We start from the raw sequence: 23,307 nt of genomic DNA, 5'->3' as shown, positions 1-23,307 counted from the left end.
GCTAGAAGAAGTTAAAACTACAGACTATTTGCAGGAACTTTGGGATTAGCTCTGGGTCTAGACTCTGACATCTTGACACCAACTTGGCAAACGCTTACAACAGCTGCTGTAGTGTGATTTTGCTATTCTGTGCCGGGGCCTGGGCAGGAGCATGTTAGTCCTGTTGCCACACACATAGAAGAGCCTTGTTGGAAGGCTGATAGCAAACACTAAGGATCATCTTCTCCAGCGTTATCAGGAACCTGTGGTCATTTTTTCCTCATATGTTGCAGAAGTGCAAATATTAGTGATTCATCCACAGCAGGATAAAGGAGTAGGGACAGTCGGTGTAGTCTTGCAGGAGTGGACTACAGAGCAGCTGAATCCTTCTCAGAGAGTGGATTTTCATACTGGGATATTAGGTAATTGGAAAATCATCTGGCAGAGTTGGTCTCCAGAAAATGTAGCATCTACATGTCATCCCTGGGGAAAGGTCTTCTGAGTCCAGAGGAATTTGGCATTCTGAGTCAAATACTCCTCTTCAGGTGAGAGGACCTGCTGGGTGATGGATTCAGGTATTAGCTGATTACAGCAGACATCCAAGACCTTTCCAGTACTTGATGATGGCCATATGGCTGCTGTGCTCTTTGCAAAAGCCTTGGCTGAAGGAAAGGAGCCGTTTCTACGGATATAATCAGAACACAGCAGGAACCATCATCAGCGTTTCAGTTCCAGGCACCGATGTGTTACAGAAGACAGTCATGAGAGCTAAGCTGTTGTGCGGCATGGGAGAGTGTTCATCGGCATCTGTGTGGGTTCTTGCATCAGCCAGAAAGCAGCTGTGAACTATTTCATGGACAAGTTCAAGGTTTGCTCACTAAAATATCAAGAAGCTTTGACTGTAGCACAGTTTCCAGTTAATGAGCCTTCCAGCTGATGGGTAGTATGGGATTCTAGACAGGGGACTGCAGCCAGCATGTCCTATTCCTCTTGGTGGCTTACTGATCAACAGTTGATGGAAAACATCAGGTAGCTGAACACTTCTCATATTGGGCTTTAAATAAAGACTTGATCTGATCGGTTAAATAGAGCTCCTGGCAAGACACAGAGGAAACTCTAGAAACCCCACAATGCAGAATAGAGGGGAGAAAAGTGTCCTTTTGTAGGAACAAATTTAACTTGATCTCTAGGAAATGAGAAGATGGTTTTGGATGATCAGTTGTATGTTTGAAAGCAAACGTTTACAAGAAGCTGTCTGCTTTGATTCCACTGTCCCGCAAGGGTGGAAAGCAAAAGTCTGCTAAACCTAGTGGGTTTAGTAGTTTTATTTTGGTACATTCACTCTTCAGAAATTGTACATTGTCAGGAATAGAGTTACTTTGGGAGAAAAAAGAAGATAGTATATACGTTTTTACAGACAAAGAAAATCCTGCATTGTCTAAAAAAAACATGACTCCTTGAGCGATGGGTCACTGAAGCCTGGTTTCTGGTGGCATCCATTGTTCTCCAAATCCTCTCCTCTCTCCCCTGGAAAGCTGGCTGTCCTCTCCCTTCTTACCCCTTCCCCATGCCCTGTCCTCTGACTTAGGGCTGGTTCCCAGCAAGACGGAGCTAAGGCAGCGATGGGTCCCTCTCTTCCTGCTGCACTGTTCTGCTGGCTCCAGTGCCAATCACACCTGCAAAAAAAGTCTTCTCTTTATTTTCTTTTTTTTCTTTTTTTTCCCCCGCACTGTTTTTCTGCCAATTTGCTGATTATTTTAAATAACTGGTTTATAATCTGACCTGCAAAAATTTAGGATCAGTCTTTTGGAGAGAGTACAGGAAGGTTAATAGCGTTAAGCAGAAGCAACAAAGAAAAAATTGCATCCCTTAGCTCCACTTCATAGTTGTTCCTCACCCTACAGTGTATGGAGTTGTTCCTCACCCTACAGAGAGCAGTGTATGTTATTAATGCTACTAGTAATCTTACCTGATTTTGCATCTCTATGTCTTCATCCGAGGGGAAAAAAAACCTTAAGTACACAATTAGCTCTAAGGATGTGAATAGCTGAAATTCTGAAGAAAAAGAAAAGGGGAACAGAGTCAAACTTATGGAGGGTCACAATAATCCTGACAATTTTGTACGAAGATAGATTCTCTTTTCCTGCTACTTTTCCTATATACACTGAGCTGGTTTGCCTAAAGTAGCCACTTGACATGCTCAGGTTGCCAGAAGACAGAAACTTTGAGAACTCTGCTCGGCACCTTGCTTTTGTTACTGTTCTGGCTTAGGGTTTGGGCTGGTATTAAAAAAAAAAACAAAACAAAAACAAAAACAAAAAGACCACTAGAAAAAAGTTAAATATTTGCTGATGTGTTTCCTGCCTCCCATTCACTGTGTTTCAGAAAATCTTCAGAAGAACTGGACATGGATAAAGTAACAGCAGCCATGGTACTCACCAGTTTATCCACCAGCCCCTTGGTCCGCAGCCCTCCTGTCCGACCCAACGGTAAGCCTTCAGAGCAGTGCCTGGGCAGGGGCTGCAGGGAGGGGTGCCAGGGCTGTGTGTGGGGGGGCTTGTTTCCAGTCGCGGCTGTGGTGGAGGACAAAGGGTAAGTGGCTGTCTTTGGGCAGTGATCTGTGCATGCTGGGGATCATCCTGAGCTTTGCTCTGACCTAGTCCAGGTCTTTGGTGCAGCATTGGCAGAAATGAGAAGGAGTCTTTTCCGTAACTGTAGAGCGGCTCCAGTTTATGAGACGGGAGATGCCCCGTTTCGTAAGTGGAGATGAGCGCTGCAGAAGGTCTACTGACCTCACTGAAATGCTCATTTTTCAAACAGCTTATTTGCATTTGCACATACGCGGTAAACATGACAGCAGTTGTTCTTGTCCCCACCCCATGGAAATCAGATCAGATTTTACTCAACACTACGATGAGGCAAAGCACTTCCAGACCACAGCCCTCGGCTGAGAAGCCGTGCACTAATGGTCTGCACAGTGACAGGTCTGTTTCTGCCTATGCAGGATTAGACCCTCAATTCCTGTGCCCTTTGTAGCTCTCTGATGGTCTACCATCAGGTCCGTAATCCCTTAAAAGACTACTCCATTCATGGTATAGCAGAAGATACACAAATAAAAATAAATCTAAAAAGTTAGTGGTAATAATGAGATTGCTAATGAAATATAATTATTCTGTGCAAGCTTGACTGGAGTTACAAGAAATTTTTAACAGTGTTATGTTTTAAGGAATAATTTAAATTAGGACACCCTTGTTGGGATGTCTCAGCATTGTTTGTATGACTCTGGCTTTTCTTACTCACTTGTAACTGTTAAACAGCACTAGATGCCCTCCTACTGTAAATAACTAGAGGACTTTGAGGAATACTTACAGGTGCGAATTAATAGGGAAGTAGTCTTTGCATTCCTTCATGGAAGCAGGGGCGATCCACTGAATGATGTTCTTAAAAGGAATTTGAATCAAACGTCCCAGCTTTAAAGATTTTTGAACAAATAGTCTGGTTTTTCCATTTCTTTCCAGAAAATGTAAGTTTTACCCATTTAGCTGGAATTCTAGCCATGAACCCCCATGGCTCCTGTTTGTGTGCTTTCCAGTGTTGAAAACCAGAAATATCTATGGAGTACCACTGCTCTGAGGAGCCCTGGGAAACCTCCGGCAGTGACATCCCTAGTGACTGTCTTGTCTCCGGGCTGGAAGTTGCTAGCCCCCAGGGAAGGCCAATGGAAGTGTGAAAACATACCTGCTATCCAGCTGCTCAGCTCACAGCTGAAACCACAGATGAAGATGGATTTGTGCTGATGTGCCAGGCAGGGATTTGGAGTGGCCAAGGCACGCACATGTCCCACGTCGCATCCCTGGTCACGAGGAGCTGCTCTGGTGTGGGGCAAGGCAGTATCTGCCACCTTCGAGAGTCTGAGCAGCTGACCCTTGTCTGGAGCGGTAGTGCACATTAGCTGGCAGCTGTCAATTGGAAAGATCTTCCAAACAAGTCCTTTTGAATTGCTAATAGGTAAATGGTAGCTGTTAACTGCCTTTGATATTTCTTCATTCAGTCTGAGTGCTCTTTGATGTTTCTTCACGTAGCTTGTCTGCTTGTTTCCCGAAATCTGGGAAGACTAGCCTGAAAAAGTAATTCACGTGTTTTCAGTAGTCACAGGCAAGATTTTGAAGCTGCTGTTGGGCACCTTCTCCCTGAATATCTTAGCTTTGCCTGAGTGAAGACTTACTAAAGACTTAAATAAAAGTGCAAAGATTTGATAATTTAAAGCTCATTTGGTATTGCAAGTCTAGGCTCTGATCTTAGTAATATGAGCTACAAGTGTACTAATGATTAATTCTTTCTACTTGCGTTTCCAAAAAAGGGCAGTAAGTAGCAGTGTAATTACAGGAACATTTGTTTAAACGAATGGAACTTAGCCTAGAAGTAAAAAAAATAACATCAGCATTAATATTGAAGTCTGATCTGTGCTGGAATTACTGGGGACGATCACCCATGTAAACTGGATCAGAGTTCGGCCCTTGTTTCCTTGCAGCTGAGTAATATTTGGTCTGGTTCTCTTTCACGCAACTCCAGCAATGTGAAAAGAGCCCCAAAATAAGAGTAAGTTGCATTTATTTATATTTTAAACTTCTTTACATTGACAGATTTGTTAGTATTAATGAGAACCAGTGTTTGTTTTTTTCTGTTGTCAACCTCATTCAGTCTTTTCCATACTACTTTAAAAATGTTCTTGATTTACATCTCTTTCTCAGCAAGGTGAGGAGACGCTGTAAACCCTGAGAATACAAAGTGCCACCATAAATGTGTCAGAAAGTAGTAGTTGAAAGAGTGCCGTTTCTTTTGTTTTTCTGAAGAAATGGAAATTTTAAGCTATGCTAAGGTCACAAGTTGATACCAGATGTACTTCTTGGCTTTGGCACAAGACTCAAGTACAAATACTTAAAAGAAACAAAAACCACCTCCATTACAGTCACATGAAGGCTGTAACCATGAACGAAAACATGACATTTTCATATGTTAACTTATTAGCTACTGGAAATGTATATGTTCTTTTCCAAAGAGGAATTTGGGGGTGGAGGGACGGTTGATCCCATTTATGCTCTGTGGCCCCCATCAGCTGCCTACACAAGGGGGTGTTTTCATGCATGTGCTTACGTGATGGAACACTGCATTCTGTTTTGTAAGCAGCTGATGTTAATGATTAAGGGTTTCATCCAAAACCAACTGAATCAGGAGGAAGAAAATAAAAATTCATTGGTTTTGGGTTAAGCTTTTGGTCGCAGGTGGTAGACATTATTTTCTTGCTGATGTCATTAGTTAAATTTATCTGTAAGAAATTGAGAAGGAATGAAGGACTGACTTCTGCAGAACTCTTAAAGGCAGGCGCTGGCTTGAAAAGACTCCTGTCTCACACTGTAGAGTTTCACAAACAGATAAGATGTTATTTGCTTGCCAGCTCCAAAGTTGGGTATTGCACAGTACTGAGGCACCTACGGTGTCATTGGGAAAAGCTTCCAGTGCCTGACTTGAGGAGTTGCTGCACCTAAACCATCCCTGCACGTGTGCCCGAGCCCTGGGAGAACCTGAAGCTTTCGGCAGAGCCGCCCATGGTTGCACTGCTGGACACGCTCAGGCCATACCTTTGCAGAGCTGATGACCTACATATTCCTCTCCTGCCAAAAGCCCTTTAGGGATTGGGAAGAGTGACACGCCAATGTCTAACGCCTGAGGACCTCAGGAAGTGAAGCATGGCTCAAGCCGTGCCTTGGGCTGTGAAAGCAATGCTGTTACTCCCACCCACCATGTTGTAGAGTAACCTGTTAGTTTGAGTGTCTGCTTACCACCTAATGTCAGGGGAACTGCCGCAGTGAGGAGGGGGTTCCTCCAGCGAGTAGGTGTGGAGGTGTGCCAGTGTCTGTGCGTCCCACTTCTGAAACCAGATGCCCAACAATACACCTGTATGAAGAAAAAGGGATATCCTTCCAAGGATACATACCACCTCATTTAGAGATTCAAAGTAGGCAGAGGCATGTGCACTGGGAGATTATGAGAAGACAGAGTGTAATTATGGTTTTCTTTGGTGTTTTAGTACTGGGATGACAATCATGGTTTTGCAGATCTGCTTAGTGTCCTGGGGCTGAGAGTGTATGTCCCCTTCCCAGGGGATCTCCTGTTGGCCCGTGCGGTGGCTTGGAGCTTGCTCTGATGCCCCACCACAGTCGTGTCTTCCTGTTGAAAGAGTTGAGGATGGATTTGAATGTTTTCCCTTAATCATGCATGCAATATCTGACTGCTTATTGTGGTTTGTGCTCCAGAACGGGTTCTTTTTCCAAACCCATCGTTTCTTTATAGAAAAATAATTTGTTTTTTAAAAAAACGTGAAAAATCAAGTGTGGAAAATATAATTTGTGTGCAGTGGGATAGATGTGGTTGTCCTCTCCAGACCCAATGCTTTTGTTTTCCGTTATTGAACTTCAAGTTAATTACCAACATGGCATCTAAGCCTTGGATAAAAGAGCTCCTTAGCCCTAACACATGATACTGCTGTAATCATGGCTCTTGTTGTTCTTGACAGAATCCCTAAATGGATCTTGGAAAGAAGGAGGATTTGTGCCTTCTAGTACCAGCAGCAGTGGATACTGGAGCTGGAACGCTCCCAGTGACCAGTCCAACCCATCCACCCCATCTCCACCTCTGTCAGCTGATAGCTTCAAAGCTTTTCGGACACCTTCTCAGCCAGATGATGGTATTGATGAAGCTGAAACAAGCAACCTTCTCTTTGATGAACCCATTCCTAGGAAGAGAAAGGTTAGCCTCATGTTAAATTCCATATGCATGGGCAGGTGGGATGTTGGTAGACTTATTTTGCCATGAGAAAGGAAGAGATCACCCAAACAGCTCTGTATGTGTATCCCTCGTTGGCATCCAGTTAACGTAGGTACTTAGCCTAGTCACTATGTCTCGTTCAACCTAGTCACCTACCACACACACGTTCTGCCATCATCACCACATATTTGCTGGCAGATGGTGAGGTTCTACAGAGCCTCCTGCTCAGAAAACACTAGAGTGATTTCCAGAAGGTGTTGCCTCTGGCCATTCAAGGGATTTCTGTCCTACTTTGGCAAATTCTTTGTATGCAGGATGCAACAGGCAGCCTTTACATGTCATCACAAAAACTGGATATGGCCTTAATACTTCTTGTTCCCTGAAAGTGCTGTTTGTCTGACAGCATGTCAGATACCTTAATACTGTGAAGCTTTCTCTGCGCAAACATATGGAGTGAAAAAAGGAGAGAGAGATCAAACCTGATGGCTTTTGATACAGTATTAGCAGTGGCCAAATTTATCCTTAGTGGGAGTGCAAAAGCAGACTAAATAAAACACAACGTAAAAAAAAAAAAGTCCAAAACTAACCCCCAAAAAGCACCGTTATGCTAGCAAGCAAGCTCCTCTCGAAGAAAAAAGAAAACAAAGAGATGGCACTAGTCCAAGTTTCCTTCCCTCCCAACACAACAGGACAGATTTTACATAGCAAGATGAAAAAGGGCTTTTTGTAAGGAGAAAAAACAGAGAATTTATTCTTCTTAGTGACTTTGTTTCTGGCTCAGTCTGAGACAGTTAATTGCTTCATCACCAGCAGGAAGAAGTTTTAATGATGGTTTCAACCTGCTCAGATTTATCCTTTTGCTCCACAAGTTGCTTATTTGCCGACCCACGCTGTTCTGCCCTTGTTTGTGGAAGAGGGGTGTAAAATGTTTGTGCTTCTTGCTAAAAAGGAAAAAAAAAATTTGAAGGAAACCTTTGCTATAATAATTTAGAAGTTAGAGGTGACTGTTAAACTAAAGACAGAGATGATTTTGAGGGGTGTGGGACAGGAGGAGTAGGAATGCAGAAGTGTGCTGGTTTGCCTGTTACTTCTCAGTTAAAGTTCAGCTTATTAGCATCACTCTTATTGCTCAGCTGTGATGAGACAGGTGGGTTTGCAGCTGCCATCTTTATTGTTTTCTAAGTTGTGTTCGAATATTTCTATTTATGTACCCACCACACATCTATTACACTATCTGTTCTGGTTTGCAGGGATTTTGCCCTGTATGGCAAATGTTTAATTTAGATAAATAATAACACTACCTGGCAAACTTTGTTTTATAAATGAACTGCGTTTCCTGCAGGCGTTTTTAGTCTGGCCCCAGCATAGTACTTTATCTGAGTACAGTTTTGCACCTTTAGAAGCTGAAATAAAAATGTTCAGGTTATTTCTTCTTCCAGGCTGCAAAAATCAGAAGGAATAAACTTGGAAATAGAGTGATTGGTAACCTTACTTTTACTCATTAAAGTTTCTTCCATTTCATGTTTGGAAAATGTCATGTTAGCAACCACTTCCCATTAAGAAAGTTGTTTGCTTAAAGGTTTCCACTAATGTAGTTACTCCTCACCAAACCATTTATGTTCCATTATTTTCTTAAATAAAACATTAAGCCTGATTAGGCAATTTTTGGACTAGTCAGAAATGGAAGCATGGTTTATGTTCTGTATTTCTACTGAGTGAGATTTCATTGGGTTACTTTAAAATGCATGGGTTTTTGCAGACTCCTAGCACTGACAATAAAGCCAAAAACACAGTGGAGCTAGGAGATTGGTTTTACCATCAAACTGGAGATTGGTATTAAACCATTCTGTGTTCATAAAGATGCATATGGTGTTCATGATGTCATATCGGAATTCCTAAGATGTAAATGATAAGCATGGTCTTCATCTTGTTGCTGTGGTTGGTTGTGGGGTTTTGAGCTGATGATAGTATTTAGTATTATATAATAAAAGTAAGAAATGTATCATATCAGAATTGCTAGATAGATTATATTTAATTTTAGGAAAAAAGAATTCTGTATCTATTTGAATGGTAATTGTATTATCAGATCAAAAAATTATAGAGGGAATTTATGTGTAATTTATTCCAGAGTAGACAGTTTTCATACAAACAGCATGATCAAGTACCTCAAATCTTAAAGCCCTTAGCATCCGTACTTTCAAACAGATGTTAGACTGCCAAGTAACTGTAAGAACATGCTACTACAATCAACTTACATTTTAAAAAGCCCACCAACTGAGATTTTTAAAAATTATATTCTAACCATCATCTTTCTAGCAAATGCTGAAACTTATCATCTACTGGCATGCAGTTCCAAAGGGTCCAAATTGAAGAAAGCACCAAGTCAACTTTTGTTCAAGACACAGTGAAGCATGGACTTAACTCTAAAGATGTGCTTGTTCCCTTATTTTTTTTTTCTTTTCAAATGAGCTTTATATGAATATATTCTTCTAATCTTACGCGTAACTGAAATTATAGGATAATAATACAGTATTTTGAAGCTCTTCCTCATGTTTTCTTTAATAATATGTTCTATAACAATAGAGAAAATTATTTTTGAGAAGCACAAATCATTTAGATTTTTTTTTTTAATTTAGAATTTACAAAGTAGATTTCATTTTGGGGTAAAATTAGCTTTTTAAAAAACTATACAGTTCTACACCTTCTGTGTTGTTTGTTACCCCGTACTGTGCTTTAAATTAAGATGTTTTCTCCAGAGTCTTCAAAATATTGAAGATTGGGCTGGTTATAGCCTTGTTGGCTGTGCTCTAAATCAATGATAACTCAGTTTAGGCCAATGAAGTTATATTAAAGAATATAACAAGAATATTAAAATGAGATTATACACATATTCTTTTAGAAATGCTGAACACAGCCAGATGGCTTCTCATTCTCTTGTCCATGTAAGGGTCACAGCAGCTTCTGAACAAAACAGAAGGAGGTTTTGCCAGCTCGTGGGTGAACATCGTCATACCAGAAGCTACGGTTTTCTGGCACAATATTTTTTATGTGTTGCAAAATTCACCAGCAGAAGTATACATAAGAGCTTGCTTTAGGAAGATCGTAATTTAAGAAGATGCCTTGCATTAAATGAGAAGTCCTCATCAGTTGTTCTTTGAAAGGCTCCAAAGAAGTGTAGGAAGTTTTTATATCATCTTCCTCCTTTAGCGGGGAGACAGAAACTGGAACTTGTAAGTGAAAAAGCCATGCCAAAGAGCAGAGAGGTAAAGTTTGTCACAAGCTGCTCCTGCAGCTTTTCACTGGGATTCTGTTGAGTTCAGTAGGATGACACTGTTGACAGAGACTATTACATCATTACAAATTTGGAGTTAGAGGCTCTGAACCTTCACAGTGTTTTGTAACTGTATATCTGGTTTGGGTGGTTTGGTTTTCTTTCTATCTTCCATAAAACTAATATTGCTTTACTCATAATTTTCAGAACTCCATGAAGGTGATGTTCAAATGCCTGTGGAAAAACTGTGGGAAGGTGCTGAGCACAGCTGCAGGGATTCAGAAACACATACGGACCATTCACCTTGGGTAAGAGCAGTCTCTTCGGAAGTCTAAAGGATTTGCTATAGAAGGGGAGCGGTCACACTTGGCTGGGGAGATGAACTGGGTTGTCCTTGGCTTTTCTATCTCAGATCCCTAGGTTTCTGAGGAAATTGCAGAGTAGTGCGTCAAGGTGAACAAGAACTTATTCCAACAGTGAGGCACTTTCTTTCCGTGAACTTTGCTAGAAGGTCAAATACAGCTCTAGGTCACACTGCACTTTCCTCACGGCCACACAACTCAGTGGCATTTACTTTGTATGTGTTATCTGCACATCACATCCGAGCTGATGCTGTGCGAAAGACAGCAGGTTTCAGGGTCTTGCGTGAATACTTTCCAAGCCTTGTTTCACATCAGGTCAGGTGCTTGTACTAGTTCTGAGCCAAATTAATGCAAAAAAACCCCAAACAAACCACCTAAGAAACCTAAGAAAAAGAAACTGAGCTGCAATTCCGTGAGTTACTTGGACTAGAAGCAAAAGTGAATGAAACTTGTACAACACAAGCTTGTTTCAGAGCTTTAGTTTGCAACTAAAATCTGTGCAATTCACTGAGTGACCTAGCTGTCTTCATATATAGTTATAGTGGGGACTCACGGTCTTCATCTGTTAGTTATGTGGAAATACATCTCTGTTGTGTAAGTCTGTGTTACCCAGTGCTTAAAAATTAAAGTGACCATGAGGAAGTAGCCTGGTGTGGAGCCCAGGAGAGTCTTGCAAAGGTCATAGTAATTGCTGTTGGGGTTAGGCTTTGAAGAGTGAGGCTATCAGGAACAGAGAAAACCTCTCTCAAAATGCAGTTGCGAATGTTGCTTTGTCCTGTATATTACGGGGACTTCCTTTTCGTGGCATGGGAGAGGGAGATGTAAACAGCAGAACTGCCCTGGAATTTGGAGTTTGTAACTTTGCCAGAGAGAGGAGTTCTGGTGAGTGACTGGCTGTGGTCTGATGGATGGCACTTCTGGTAGAGCCTTTCAAACCTGCTGAACCCATGCTCTCTCAATGAGAGAGAATCTATTGAGTAAGGTGATGAAAGGACCACAGGCAGAGGTATACAGGCAAGCAGGCTGAAGAACTGTCATGGGGCTGGTTTTGGGGTGCATGTCTGGAAAAGGAGAGGCCCAGCATTCAGCCATGATAGGGACATGCAGGCAGGAGGATGCTTAGGGCTCTCAGTTTTCCCATATGGAAGATCCAGGAGAAAATTCGCATGTATGAGCTGTGAATTACCTCTATAACATGTGGATTATGAATGTGCTAAAATAGTGGTTTGTTTTGGACTTCAAGATAATGTGTAGCCTACTGGGAATTACTGCTTTGACTGGGCTGCTTCGCTCCTAGCACTTGCACTCAAACACGCAGCAGGTAGTGCCAGGGATGCAGAGGCAATGAAACCTTTTACATCTCTTCCTTCAGTAAGTCTGCTTCTGGAGAGTAAGACCAGAAAGTCCAGCACTGGCAAGCCAGCCTGTATATGTCCTTTCTCTACCTGTGTCTGAGTGAGTTGCATGGTGAGACTGTTTTCTAGCAGCTTCTTCTGTTATGCCAAGGAAAGTTACGGTGAACCGTGGCCATAACTATATTTGGTTTAATTAAGTAACCTACGATGAGATTACATATTGTTTGCCGTAACATTAGTGAAGTATATCTTGCCCGTGTTTCTTATCTTTACCCGTCCTTCTGTGGCTGCTCTGTCATTTCTGAAGTTAAAGTGCATAGAGCTTCTTGTTAACTTCAATAGTTAGGAATGAGAAGCTGATATTTAATCTCAAGGATAGAAGTTAAACATCTACTCCAAGGTCAAAGAATTAGTCAAGAATAACACAGAAAGAAAAAAAATCTAATTCCTACTTCTCTTGCCTTCAGACTAGATGATTTTCTTTTCCTCTTGTGCTTCCCTGCAGCCAGAATGCTGATAAAGTAGGTAGGGTTGAAACTGGGAATATTAATTTATTGACAGTATGAATGTATTTGCTCATGCATCTAGAACTTAAAATTTACCTTGGGGTTCTTACTTTCATTTAATCAGTCCTTCATTCTTTGTCTTGATACAGACGTGTAGGAGAGTCTGATTACAGCGATGGAGAGGAGGATTTTTACTATACAGAAATCAGGCTCAACACAGACTCAGTAGCTGATGGCTTAAGCAGTCTCTCCCCAGTCTCTCCATCTTTAGCATCTCCTCCTTCCTTTCCCACCCAAGACGCGATCCGTCCTGAAACTTCCTGTGCCAAAACCGAGACTAAATTGATGACACCTCTGAGCCGCTCAGCTCCTACCAACCTCTACCTCGTACACACGGACCATGCTTACCAGGTAACGCTAGTGAGAGTGAATTCCGTTGATTACACTAATGTCATTAATGTGTAAAGAAATGTCAGATCACAGTGTTTGGGTTTTAAAAAGCCAAGTCTAGTTTTAATGAGTTGAAAAGTTTTCAGGGCAGCCCAAGGGGTTCGTCTCATTTAAATTTAGATGTCCACTTCTGAGCTAGTTGTTTGTTTGTGCTCCCCTTAGATTTTGGGGTGCTATTTATCCAGCCACACATAGGTGCATACTTCAGGTTGAGAAGAGTTGCTCTGTGTATCCCACTGCCTACAGTATTTAATTCTCCACTGACCATAAAGAGGGCCCAAGGTGACGTGCTCAGATATGGTCTTGGGCATTGTAAAAATTCTCATTCAGTCAGCCGAATCCCTCCCAGAGTCTTCATTTCAGCTCTGCTTGTACTGGATGTGTCTGTAGGCAAGTACCCAAGGGATGCCGGGAACAATTCATTTCCTTTATTTGTACAGTGCGAGATGTCAGTTTGCGTATGTGAAGTAGAGCAGGAAGAATGAAAAGGCATATATGATATCCTCCTACTCTTAGAGGTAGTGCATTGCAAATGGCAAAAATCCAATCAGATCCAAAAACTGCTGTTCCAAAATCTTCCAACTAAGTTCAGACAGAAAGCATTAATTTTAAAAGCACACTAAAATTTGACATGTTTTGGTCTGGATACCATATGAGAAAAGAAGAATGGAGGCTTTGAAGTAGTGTGGTCCATGACCTGCGTATGCACCGGAGACTTGAACTCTGTTAAATTTATCAGATGCAATAACTTTTGTATACAGCATTGTGCAGACGAAACCTTTTTGTTGTGTGTCTGGAGCAGGCCCACTAAAAGGGCAGAGGGAACCACAGAGAATTCACAGGCTGTTGTAGACTCTTGTGCACGGTGGAAAGCATGGGTGCATCTCAGGTGGGAGCTGCATCGAGTGGCACACCAACCTCAGGACTGATCAAGCCAGCTAGGAGAAAGACTTTCTTCTCAGTCTAGCTTAAGCCCTGCCTCTCAGAGTGATGCACCAAGTCTAGTCTGCTGAGAAGAGTCTCACTTCATTTGGGATTTGCAGTTATGACAGTCTTCCCTGCAATTTGGAGACTCAATCCTTTTTTATAAGCAAGCAGCCTTGGCGTAAAGCACTTGCCTAAGGAAATCCTAGTTCAAATGTTTAAGCCTCTTGAATTGGATTTGAATTGATGTATTCCATGACACAAGACTGCAAGTGTCTGATCCCTGTCTCCTTTTCACGTTGCTCTGGTTTCAATACGTCATTTCATCAGCGAGGTGTGACACAGTCCACGCTGTTCAAGGCTTTCTAGTTGGAAGCTGGAGGTGGAGTCCCTGCGCAAGCATTCCGGTTGTCCTTGGAAAGGAGGCAGCTTTTGCAGGGCAGGGCAGCGGCATCCTGTGTGAGGGTCCCTCTAGCCCAGCAAGAAGAGCGCTCGCCAGGAGCCAAGCTGGAGATTCAACTCTCACCAGCAAGAGGAGGAATTGAGCCCAGCTTTGACTCACAGCATTTAGGCATTCTCGGGAGTAATCTGTTGTGTAAAAGGCAATAGAAGAGAAGGTGACAACAGCATCTGTAATACCACCATATTTCCTGCCATTTGCTTGCTGAAGTGAGCCACGTACAGAATTTCAAAACTTTTTTTACTTCCGGTATCTGTATCGAAACTGAAAGTATTGAATGACAATGTAGTGATGAAGACAATCTCTCATATGAATGAGAACATGAAGGTGGACATTACTTCACTGGCAGTGAAGAGGGAAAATTCACAGCTCAAGGAACTCGGATAAGGGAGGCTGAATAATGTTAATCCCAGGATTCCTGTTAAAAAAGGGAAAAAAATATGGAACCCAAAGCTGGGTTGCAAGAATCCTAAACAGATCTCTTAACTGCCATTTCCCATATGACTGGAAAATGGCAAATATAATACCTGTAGTAAGAAGGGTGTAAAGGGGAAGTGAGCATGCAAGTCCTGACTCTCTTCTCTGACCCACTCCTATGGATGAGGAAAGATTTAGAAGAATAATTGAAGAAATTGTGGAAAGTACAGCAAATGAGGTGAACTGCAATGGAGGAACCCCAAAGAAAGATTATGCTAGAACAGTCTAATCTTCCTTGGAGAAGGTAGCTTTGTAAACAACAAAGCAGCAGTACAGAAGAATAAATCCCTCTGGATTCAAGGAGAGCATTTGATCTTAAAACATATAGGCAGTATTTGTTGGGCTAGAGATTAGATTTAGTGTAGGAGAGAGAGCTGGGGAGTCAGGGAGAGCAGTGGTAAGTTATTTTGAAAGGACTATTGAACGTTATTAGTGCAGTTGAATGAAAAGCTGTATTTGGGCCTGATCTCATTAATCATTTTGGTACTAGACAAATACTATAATAAACTTTGCTGATAAAGAACTCGGGAGATGTCAGCAGTACGGGGATTTGTACAGCATGTTTACGTGACTGGGTGATCTTAAGAATAATGGGTTTTGGATGCAGTTTTATGGTAGAACATGCAAAGTCCTGCACCTTAGGAACTAATGAGATTTTTCTGCTATAAACTGGGGTAGTTAGAAAATTACGTGAGGAGGAAACCTATGTTCATTAATCAAGCATAGAATGATCGTGAGCCAACAATAATAGAGTTGTGGAGGAAGAAAAAAGTTGTCAGCTTTCTTGGTTAAGAAATACCTGGGAGAGACAGGGATTTTTAAAGCCATTTTACAAGACCCCTGGATAACTTCAACTGAGATCCTGAGTAGAGTTCCAGTCAACCAACTTCAAGGATGATAGGCTCCAATTAGAAGAGGTAGAAAGAAGGTGATCAGAGTGAAGAGAGAGGGCAGGGAAGACACGGGGGGCCTCTGCAGCCCAGGGACTGACGGCTTGGGCAAAGCAGGGGCAAGGAGAGGATGGGATTGCTGCCTGGGAAGAAAGTGGGAGGACAAACATGAGAGGGGAAGAGAATGAGCGTGTGCTATCTCAGATATAAGGGCAGTTGGCACAAATAAATAATTATAAATTAACTATGAATACATTTTGATTGGAAATTAGATGGAGGTCTCTAAGCAAAGTGCGATCAAGGTGTAGAAACTCTTCAGTTTGTTGTAATGTTATGGTTGCTTACCTTAGGGAAGAAGTTGTCTAAAATGTTAGCCTGAAAAAGGTGACTGTGCTTGATCAGCAAAGACGCACGTCTGGGAAACAAATGAACAAGGTGATTGACTGTCTAAATCTGATCATGTCTGAGGTAGATATTTAGGCACCGAGAAAAAAGAATTGAGCACCATGGTATTTTAGGCAACTGCAAATTACAACAATTTTAAATTTCTCATTCTTCATATTTTATTATGAAACTAGTGCCTGTACCTGTTAAATTTAGCTACAGAGGAGCTACAGGCGGGCTCTTCCAGCGTCGAGGATTTCCCTTGCAGGTCTTATTCAAATACATGAGGAAGTCGCCATGCTGACCCCGGCTTTGAGCTGATGTCCTGGTGGGATGCTGAGGAGGGGCAGTGCCACCTCGCTGGCCACCCAGCTGCCTCCAGTTGTTTCTGGCAGGAGTGCTGTGGTCGTTCACTCCTTCCCGTTGTTCAGGGTTGTGATGAAGCACTACTGGTACCATCCGGAGTTGCCAAATTTTTCTTGATGCCTTTCAGCAAGGTTTTTATGTTTTATGGAGCTCAGTGGACGTTAGCTCCACATGTCTGTATGGATTCTCTTGGAGCCGTCAGCAGGCTCGGCAGCCTGCAGAGCATCGCTGCCGCAGACAGAAGCATCCGGTGGTCTCGGTTTCTTTTCCTTGGAGAGACTCCAGGGATTGCTTCAGCACTTGTTTACTCTGAAGATTATCTTTAATGGGGACTATCAGGTTGTAGTTTGTCATCACTTCTCTCTGCCTGGCGGCTCAGAGAAGCGCTCTCTTCCCTGAAGTGGTGAGACAACTTCAGCAGCCTCAAACACAAACACTACTTAAATAAGTGTATTGCGTTATTGTCAGGCGCAGGCAACTGAAAGGCAGAAGTAAAAGCTCATTTTTAATAGCACTTTATTTATAAACCAAGGAGTGTTTTTTGTGGTGAAAGCTTGAAATTCAAGAGTCAAAGGGAGCCTGTGTTCATGGTGGCCACTCGTGCCCCTGCTAGGCAGGGTAACTGCAAAGGTGTGAATTTCCTGACTCTGTAAATTAAATGGGATTCAAATAGGGTCAGGGAAGAATTCTTGAGGGCTCATAGCCCAGTGAGAAAACCAGAGGGAAGGCACAAGATGAAAGATGCTCAACAGTCTGAGCTCATTATCAGGTATTGCACCCCAGGGCAGCACTGGGTATTACAGCCCAGCTGGGAAGAACATAAGAGTTCAAGGGGCCCAGGGGTCCTTCAAATGCTTGCTTTAGCTTAGTCTTTTAAGAGCTGGTTTTTTGAATCCCAAGGATGATTTTCAGCTCCTTGTTTTTTAATAGGGAAGACTGTTTTAATTGGGATGATTCTTAACATATATCTAATAAACAAGAAATGGCCATCCCTTACGGTTGATCATTAACCCTATTGTCCAAGAAGCCTTGCCAACCGGTCTTCAGTTGTTTAAACCAGCTGCCATCAGTTTAAATACTGCCTTGTTTATCACTGTGGAACAGGTGATCATTTGTGATATTTTTTGCTGCTGGCTGGCATTATTTTAAAAATTATTTGTATGTGATGTTTGATTTTCTGTGGGTTTTTATCAGATCTAGCTTTTAAGGGTTTTGCATGGATTCTTATGAGAGCTATCGTCTTTCTCTAAACAAGGTTTTAAGAACAGTGATATATAAATATGTCCCTTCTTACTGGCTTATCCATGATTATCCCTCTCATAAGGGTAAAGTGCTTGTCACCATGCAGTTTTTTCCACCCCAGAAAGTCTCTCATAGCTTTACAGTTTCAAGGAGTGAAAGATCCCTTGAAATGCTTTGGAAGAGGAATGGTTCTTCTTACTGGAATAATATTTTCTTTTCACACAGGCCACTCCTCCGGTGAACATTCCAGGGTCAGCAAAATTCACTCCCAATGGCAGTAGCTTTAGCATCTCTTGGCAGTCGCCTCCAGTTACCTTCACCGGCATTCCAGTAAGTGAATGACAAAAAAAGAAAGAAAGAAAAAAATAATAAGTTTTTAGAACTTTTAGTTTTGTTTCACATTGTCTCACGATAGAAGTAAAGTTGACATAACAGATACTGAAAAGAAACAAATTAAATATATGCCTAGTTTGCCAGCATGGCTGATTTTAACACTTTTGCCAGTCTCTCTAATTCAGTACAGTTACTTTTTTTTGCATCAGTGTCTACAAGCAGAGAATTGGATCTATAGTATACATTTTTTAAACTATATGCTTACAAAAGACTGTTCTGGTAGGTGCAGAGCATGGCACTGTAATATGCTCCTTCTTGTGCCACTAAAAGATTTCTTACAAAACTAGATGGAAAATCAGCAAGGTGATGGTTATGTTAACAGGCTAAATGGATTCAAGCAGTAGGGCTGTTACCTAAATGAACTCTGAAGATGAAGCATATTTGAAAGGCAACTGAAAGAAACAATAAGATAAAATGCAAAGTCTGATTCTAGGAGGCTACATATATGTAGCCCCTACCGACAGCAGAAAATTGTTGCTTTATACAGAAAATACGTTTAATACATATCGCACTTTGATATTAATACATATTGCAGTTTGACAACTTTTTAATGAAGATGTATTAGATGTATGTATTAGATGTAAATTCAACTCTGACCCTTTCCTCAAAAAAGCTGGTGTACAAGGCCTAATTTCATGAGCAGGACTGCAGAAATGCGATGTTTGCTTAAACATGGACTTCCAGTAGTCCTAAACGTCACGCAATATAGGTGTAGATACTGTAGGGGGAGTTAAAAACCTTTACGAAGGGTTCAAAGGGATTAGGCTTCTAGTGCCTAGCATGGCGAATACTAAATGTAAACGTGAATCACTATTTATGGGTAATGGAAAATCTTCTGTACAATAAATAGAAATAAATATTAATGTAGCGTATCCTAATTTTTATTGGAAAGCATTTTTCAGTATAAATTGATATTCTGTAATCATAAACCTTTTTGATATCATAACATCTCACTTTAATATTACACTTTATGAATTTATGAATTTTAAAGTGTGTTATATAGGGCACATTGCTCATCCAAAGAACCATATAGCTTTTTTTTCTCCTGACAGTGAATACTAGACATGGCAATAAGAGATACTGTTTCCCTCCCTTTTCTTCACCAAGTGAATCTCTAAAGCTTCTTACTGTCAACCTTTGGCAAATCTTGGAGATTTTCTGCAGAGGCTGTGGCATCCTGCAGGGCTGATAAAAAAATGAAAGTGGCTGAATCAATTACACTGCACTCTGCCAATGAATATTTATTAAATTCCATCAAGGAACAACTAACAGTGAAAGACATCATGCTGGCAGCAATTTCAACAAGAGTGCCTTGACAGAGCGTGCTATCCATAAAGTTCCTCGAGAATTTGATTTCCCAACAATGGGGTTGATACGGAGTAATTATGAAACTGGCTCCTTTTGTGGAGTAGCAGAAATTGGTGCCAGGAATATTGGGAATCTAAAAATGCAATTAGCCACATTGTAAATCAGATGCTTAAGAGGACAGGATTAGACACGTATGTGTTGAGTTTACTTGTTCGCGCAACAATGTTGATCTGTGGCTGTAGAGTTGAGAGTTCTCAAAAGAATTTAAGAAATGCCAAATCACTTTCTGAGAATTGTATGGAGATGCCAATGATTTAAGTACAATTTAAAAATAATCCCAATACAAAAACCTGGGGAAGCAGTGATGATGGCAGAATTATAAACCGCTTAGGGAACCATATGAACTGCCTTTATATCTCTGTCTAACAAGATTTATAAGGCTGTTCAGCAAAAAAAAAAAAAAAAAAAAAAATCAAAAAAACCCTTGTAGGTTTACACACATTTGACTGTTCTGTCATCAGTGAGATCATTTATGAATTACAAAGGCTTGCCTGCAGTGGAAAATCATGTGCAGTGTGTGAGGGTGCAAGTGCAAAGTGATGTTACTCTATATTAAATAAAAGTTTCATTTCTCCTGTTTCAAAGTAAATTATATACTGCCTTATAAAAACAGGGCTCTGTCAACTCCTACCCTTACACTGAGTGTAACTACTTTAGGAAAGCTATAGTATAGGGGACTTTCTCCTTCTCTTACAAAGTTTATTTAAGCCCAGACTGTGACAGAGCCAGCATACATAAACTCATGCAACTGTATACATACATGGTCCCTGAGATTAGGTGCACATCTGTAAGCACCCAAGGGAACTTCAGAGAGTAAGTCCAAACCATTACTTTCTGCCTGACCCTAAATATTTATTCAGACAGTTTTCTAAAATGGCTTTGGGAGACTTTTTTGGCCTGGACAAACCACTGAGCAGTAAAGGATTAGGTACAGATTTCCAAAAGTGCGTAGGTCTACGCATTTCTTCACATTACTAGTAATGTTGGAATGGGGCCATTCTGTCCTCGACCCATTAGAGGGCTGTTGAATCCTGGTTTTGAACAGGCTTCTTTCTAGACCCGTAGGTCAGCAGTTAAGTTCACGACTGAGACAAAATTTCAAAATAGTTTTCTTTTGTGGTTTTTTTGACACCTACCTTAGGTGTTTCCCCATTCATTCCTGTGCACATTGAATTTTGATGACACTGAGCACTCCCTGCTTGCTGTCCTGGGAATGGGGGTGTTCAGACAGACATCATGACTTGCATTAAGTCCTTGCTTTTGGGCAGTCTTTAGCAGAGCAGCACCAAAAGGCCTTTGTGAACATGAGTGTGCGTATCAGTGAGTTCCTAAGTGCCTTAAAACAAGCTGTATGTACAGCTGGATCAGTCGGGGTTCAGTATGTGGCTGCTTTAGGCTCAGGGGTATTCACAGCATCTAACCATAGGCATTTATCTAGAAGAATAAGGGGAACCTCGAAAGTTGTTATACTTTGTGCTCTGAATCACGCGTAAGTTAGATTCCCAAGGCAGATGGGAAATACACTTTTTCTTACCATTTTCCCAAGATAACTTTGCAGGTGCAAGAGAAGGTTGAGTGTTGGCACAGCTGTGAGTCATTGCTATTGCGATTCTCTGCATGAAGCAGAAAGGACAAGTTCATGTTTGCTCTACCGCTTGAGACTGAATGAGGAGAAAAAGTAAGGCACAGCGTGGGGATGGACGAGGAAGACGGATTAAATGATGCAAGTGGGATGAGCAACAGTGGAGTCTGTATCTGTTGCTACTGGAGGACTTAACATAATGACCATATAGTTCCACTTTTATGTGATGTAGGATAAAAGTCTTCGCCTGCTGATAAGACCCAAAAAGGTTGAACAGGAGAGAAGATATCTAAGTTCAATAATCTGTTGTTTACAGATCACAAATCTTCTCTGTAACCATAGTTTCCCCCAGGACATGTAACTGGAAACTCCAGGTCCTCGCTTCAAACAAACACTATGGTTTCCCATTCATTCTCTGTGTTAGACAACACTTCAAATGTGAAAAGCCTTGGAGGGCAAGGATTGCCTTCTCACGCCCTCCTCTTAATCTGCTCTTAGTGTCACCTACAAAGGAGTACAGCTAAGTGGTACTGTTTAGACCTGCTGCAAAGTGTATCAAAATACACTAAAGCTAAACTTCAGTGCAGTTTAGCTGCCTTGGTATGCCAATCCGTGGAAACCATCGTGCAGAGAGACCCTCTCTGGAGAACGCGAGGGGAGACGTAGTTTGCATGCTGCAATTACTGCTCAGGCCTGTTCTATGTTTAGAAGCAATCAGGATAATTGCTTATAACATAGAAGGCCATCAAAGTACTTCTTTGTTCAATGATGACCGAGGAATATGTTGAGTATCGGTTAGTAGTGGTAGCTATAAAAATTTTCTGGTTTTTAAAATGTTTAAGAACCCTAGCAGAATTGACTAGAGATGTTGTTGGCAATGACTGGAAAACCATGCAGTGTGTGGTAAATGCCAAAGACTAGAAAAGTGTTACTGCTTTGCATTTTATCTTCAGTGTTTCAATCATTCTTAGGTAAAACAAGAGAAGTGGTTGATAAAAGTTAGGAAAACAACAAGCTGCCCTCAATAATCTGGAGTGATAGGACAGAAGGAGTTAGTGTGGTCTCTGGATGTATAAAACATGACTTACGGTAAGCAGGCAGAGAGAGGGGAAACTTCTTTCAAGTTTTGGAGATGTGTCAGTAATGGTCTAAACATGTTCAGAGTGTGAGCTGCACATGCAGTTAAATCAGAAATTTCTGTAGTTACCAGCCAAGAGTGAAAGTTGAAAGAGTGACTGCACTCCATTACAAGTATTAGTTTTTTGCTACTGTGGAGTAGCTATAAAATAGACTTTATATCAAAAATCAAAGCACATTCAGTAACTCTTTTCAAGTCAGGTCAGTTCCCATTCTTCCAGGTATTATGAGACTTGAAAAGGACAGGAGTGAAAAGTCATAGCAATGCAGGTAACTATGACAGTATCTGCAGTTCCTGGCTGCAGGAGGCAGTGACTCTGTGCGGCAGATGCCCAAGTGAAGCTTGCTATGTTCTGTACATAACAAAAAATGAGTGTTCATAAATTTTTTCTGGTGTTTTAGATGTAAAGTGGTTGTGGCCTTCACCCAGGAGCAAAATAAGACCCTAGCAGTAAATAATTTAGGAATTATTTAAGGCCAAGCTTTATGCCATGTGATTACTCAAATAATGTTGCCAACCCGCAGGCTCATGTAGGAGGCTTATTTGGAAAGTCTCAGAAGACCAAACTACACCCTTCACTCGGGAACATTCACAAAGGAGGACACCTGCTGAGAAGGTTTACAGTGCAGAATAAAGGAAATAATCCAGTACATCTTGTTAGCTGTTAGATCAGAGGGGCTGCCTTGCACTCCTATTAAAACCTTGAGGGCTGCATCGTAACTGCCCTGCAGCAAACCCCCTGCTCCAAGGCTGTCTCTCTACAAAGAGTGCCAAGTCACAGATGGGAGCAACATGTGAAATCCCTTTATTTAACAGGGGGTTACTGGTATTGATCTCAGCACAGGCCGAAGTTTATTTTTCCAGTTATTTTCTTTGCTTAAATTGGAGAAAGTTTTCATAAGAGCTATTCAGAGTTCTTAAAGAAGAATGAATGCATTTTCTGTATTTCCCAAAATCTGAAATGATGCCGATCTGTATTCTGGTTTGCTCTGTTTGGATGATGGGAAGTACAGGGAAACATAATGGAGCTAATACAATGTACCTAATACTAAATGGTCATCTTTCTAAATAGACCTACAACTTACTTATGTTGTATGTTACGTAATAACCTTCCCTGGGTATCCTTGCCACCATGCATCATGAATTGCATTTTGTGGCAAAAGTGTTTATACTGCATTCATATGTGTATGTTCTTCATAAGCAGCTTTTTTGTCTGTATTGACAGGTCTCACCAACTCATAATCGTCCTGCAGGGAGTGGAGAGCAGAAACAGTCCCACACAGTTCTTTCATCACCGCCTAGAGTAGCATTTGGCTTGAGGTATGGGACCATTAG

General features: G+C 41.4%; 1 protein-coding gene across 3 annotated transcripts in view; it reads left to right on the top strand.

The window, feature by feature from the left end:
* The window catches only part of ZNF704 (zinc finger protein 704), a 110,770-nt gene that overhangs the window by 68,407 nt on the left and 19,056 nt on the right, over nucleotides 1-23,307 (top strand). For all 3 annotated transcript variants that reach the window (XR_008235190.1, XM_052787096.1, XM_052787095.1), the window contains exons 3-8: nucleotides 2,365-2,468; nucleotides 6,554-6,786; nucleotides 10,283-10,383; nucleotides 12,448-12,709; nucleotides 17,717-17,821; nucleotides 23,198-23,292. Coding sequence is in view for 2 of the 3 variants with exons in the window: in XM_052787096.1 (XP_052643056.1) it covers nucleotides 2,365-2,468; nucleotides 6,554-6,786; nucleotides 10,283-10,383; nucleotides 12,448-12,709; nucleotides 17,717-17,821; nucleotides 23,198-23,292 (900 nt within the window). In the remaining variant the exon portion in view is untranslated. The remainder of the gene's footprint in view (nucleotides 1-2,364; nucleotides 2,469-6,553; nucleotides 6,787-10,282; nucleotides 10,384-12,447; nucleotides 12,710-17,716; nucleotides 17,822-23,197; nucleotides 23,293-23,307) is intronic.

Source organism: Harpia harpyja, chromosome 5 (genome assembly GCF_026419915.1).
Source record: "Harpia harpyja isolate bHarHar1 chromosome 5, bHarHar1 primary haplotype, whole genome shotgun sequence".
Taxonomy (NCBI): Eukaryota; Metazoa; Chordata; class Aves; order Accipitriformes; family Accipitridae; genus Harpia; species Harpia harpyja.
Note: the sequence above shows the minus strand (reverse complement) of the source record. Positions and strands in the feature narration are given on the sequence as shown.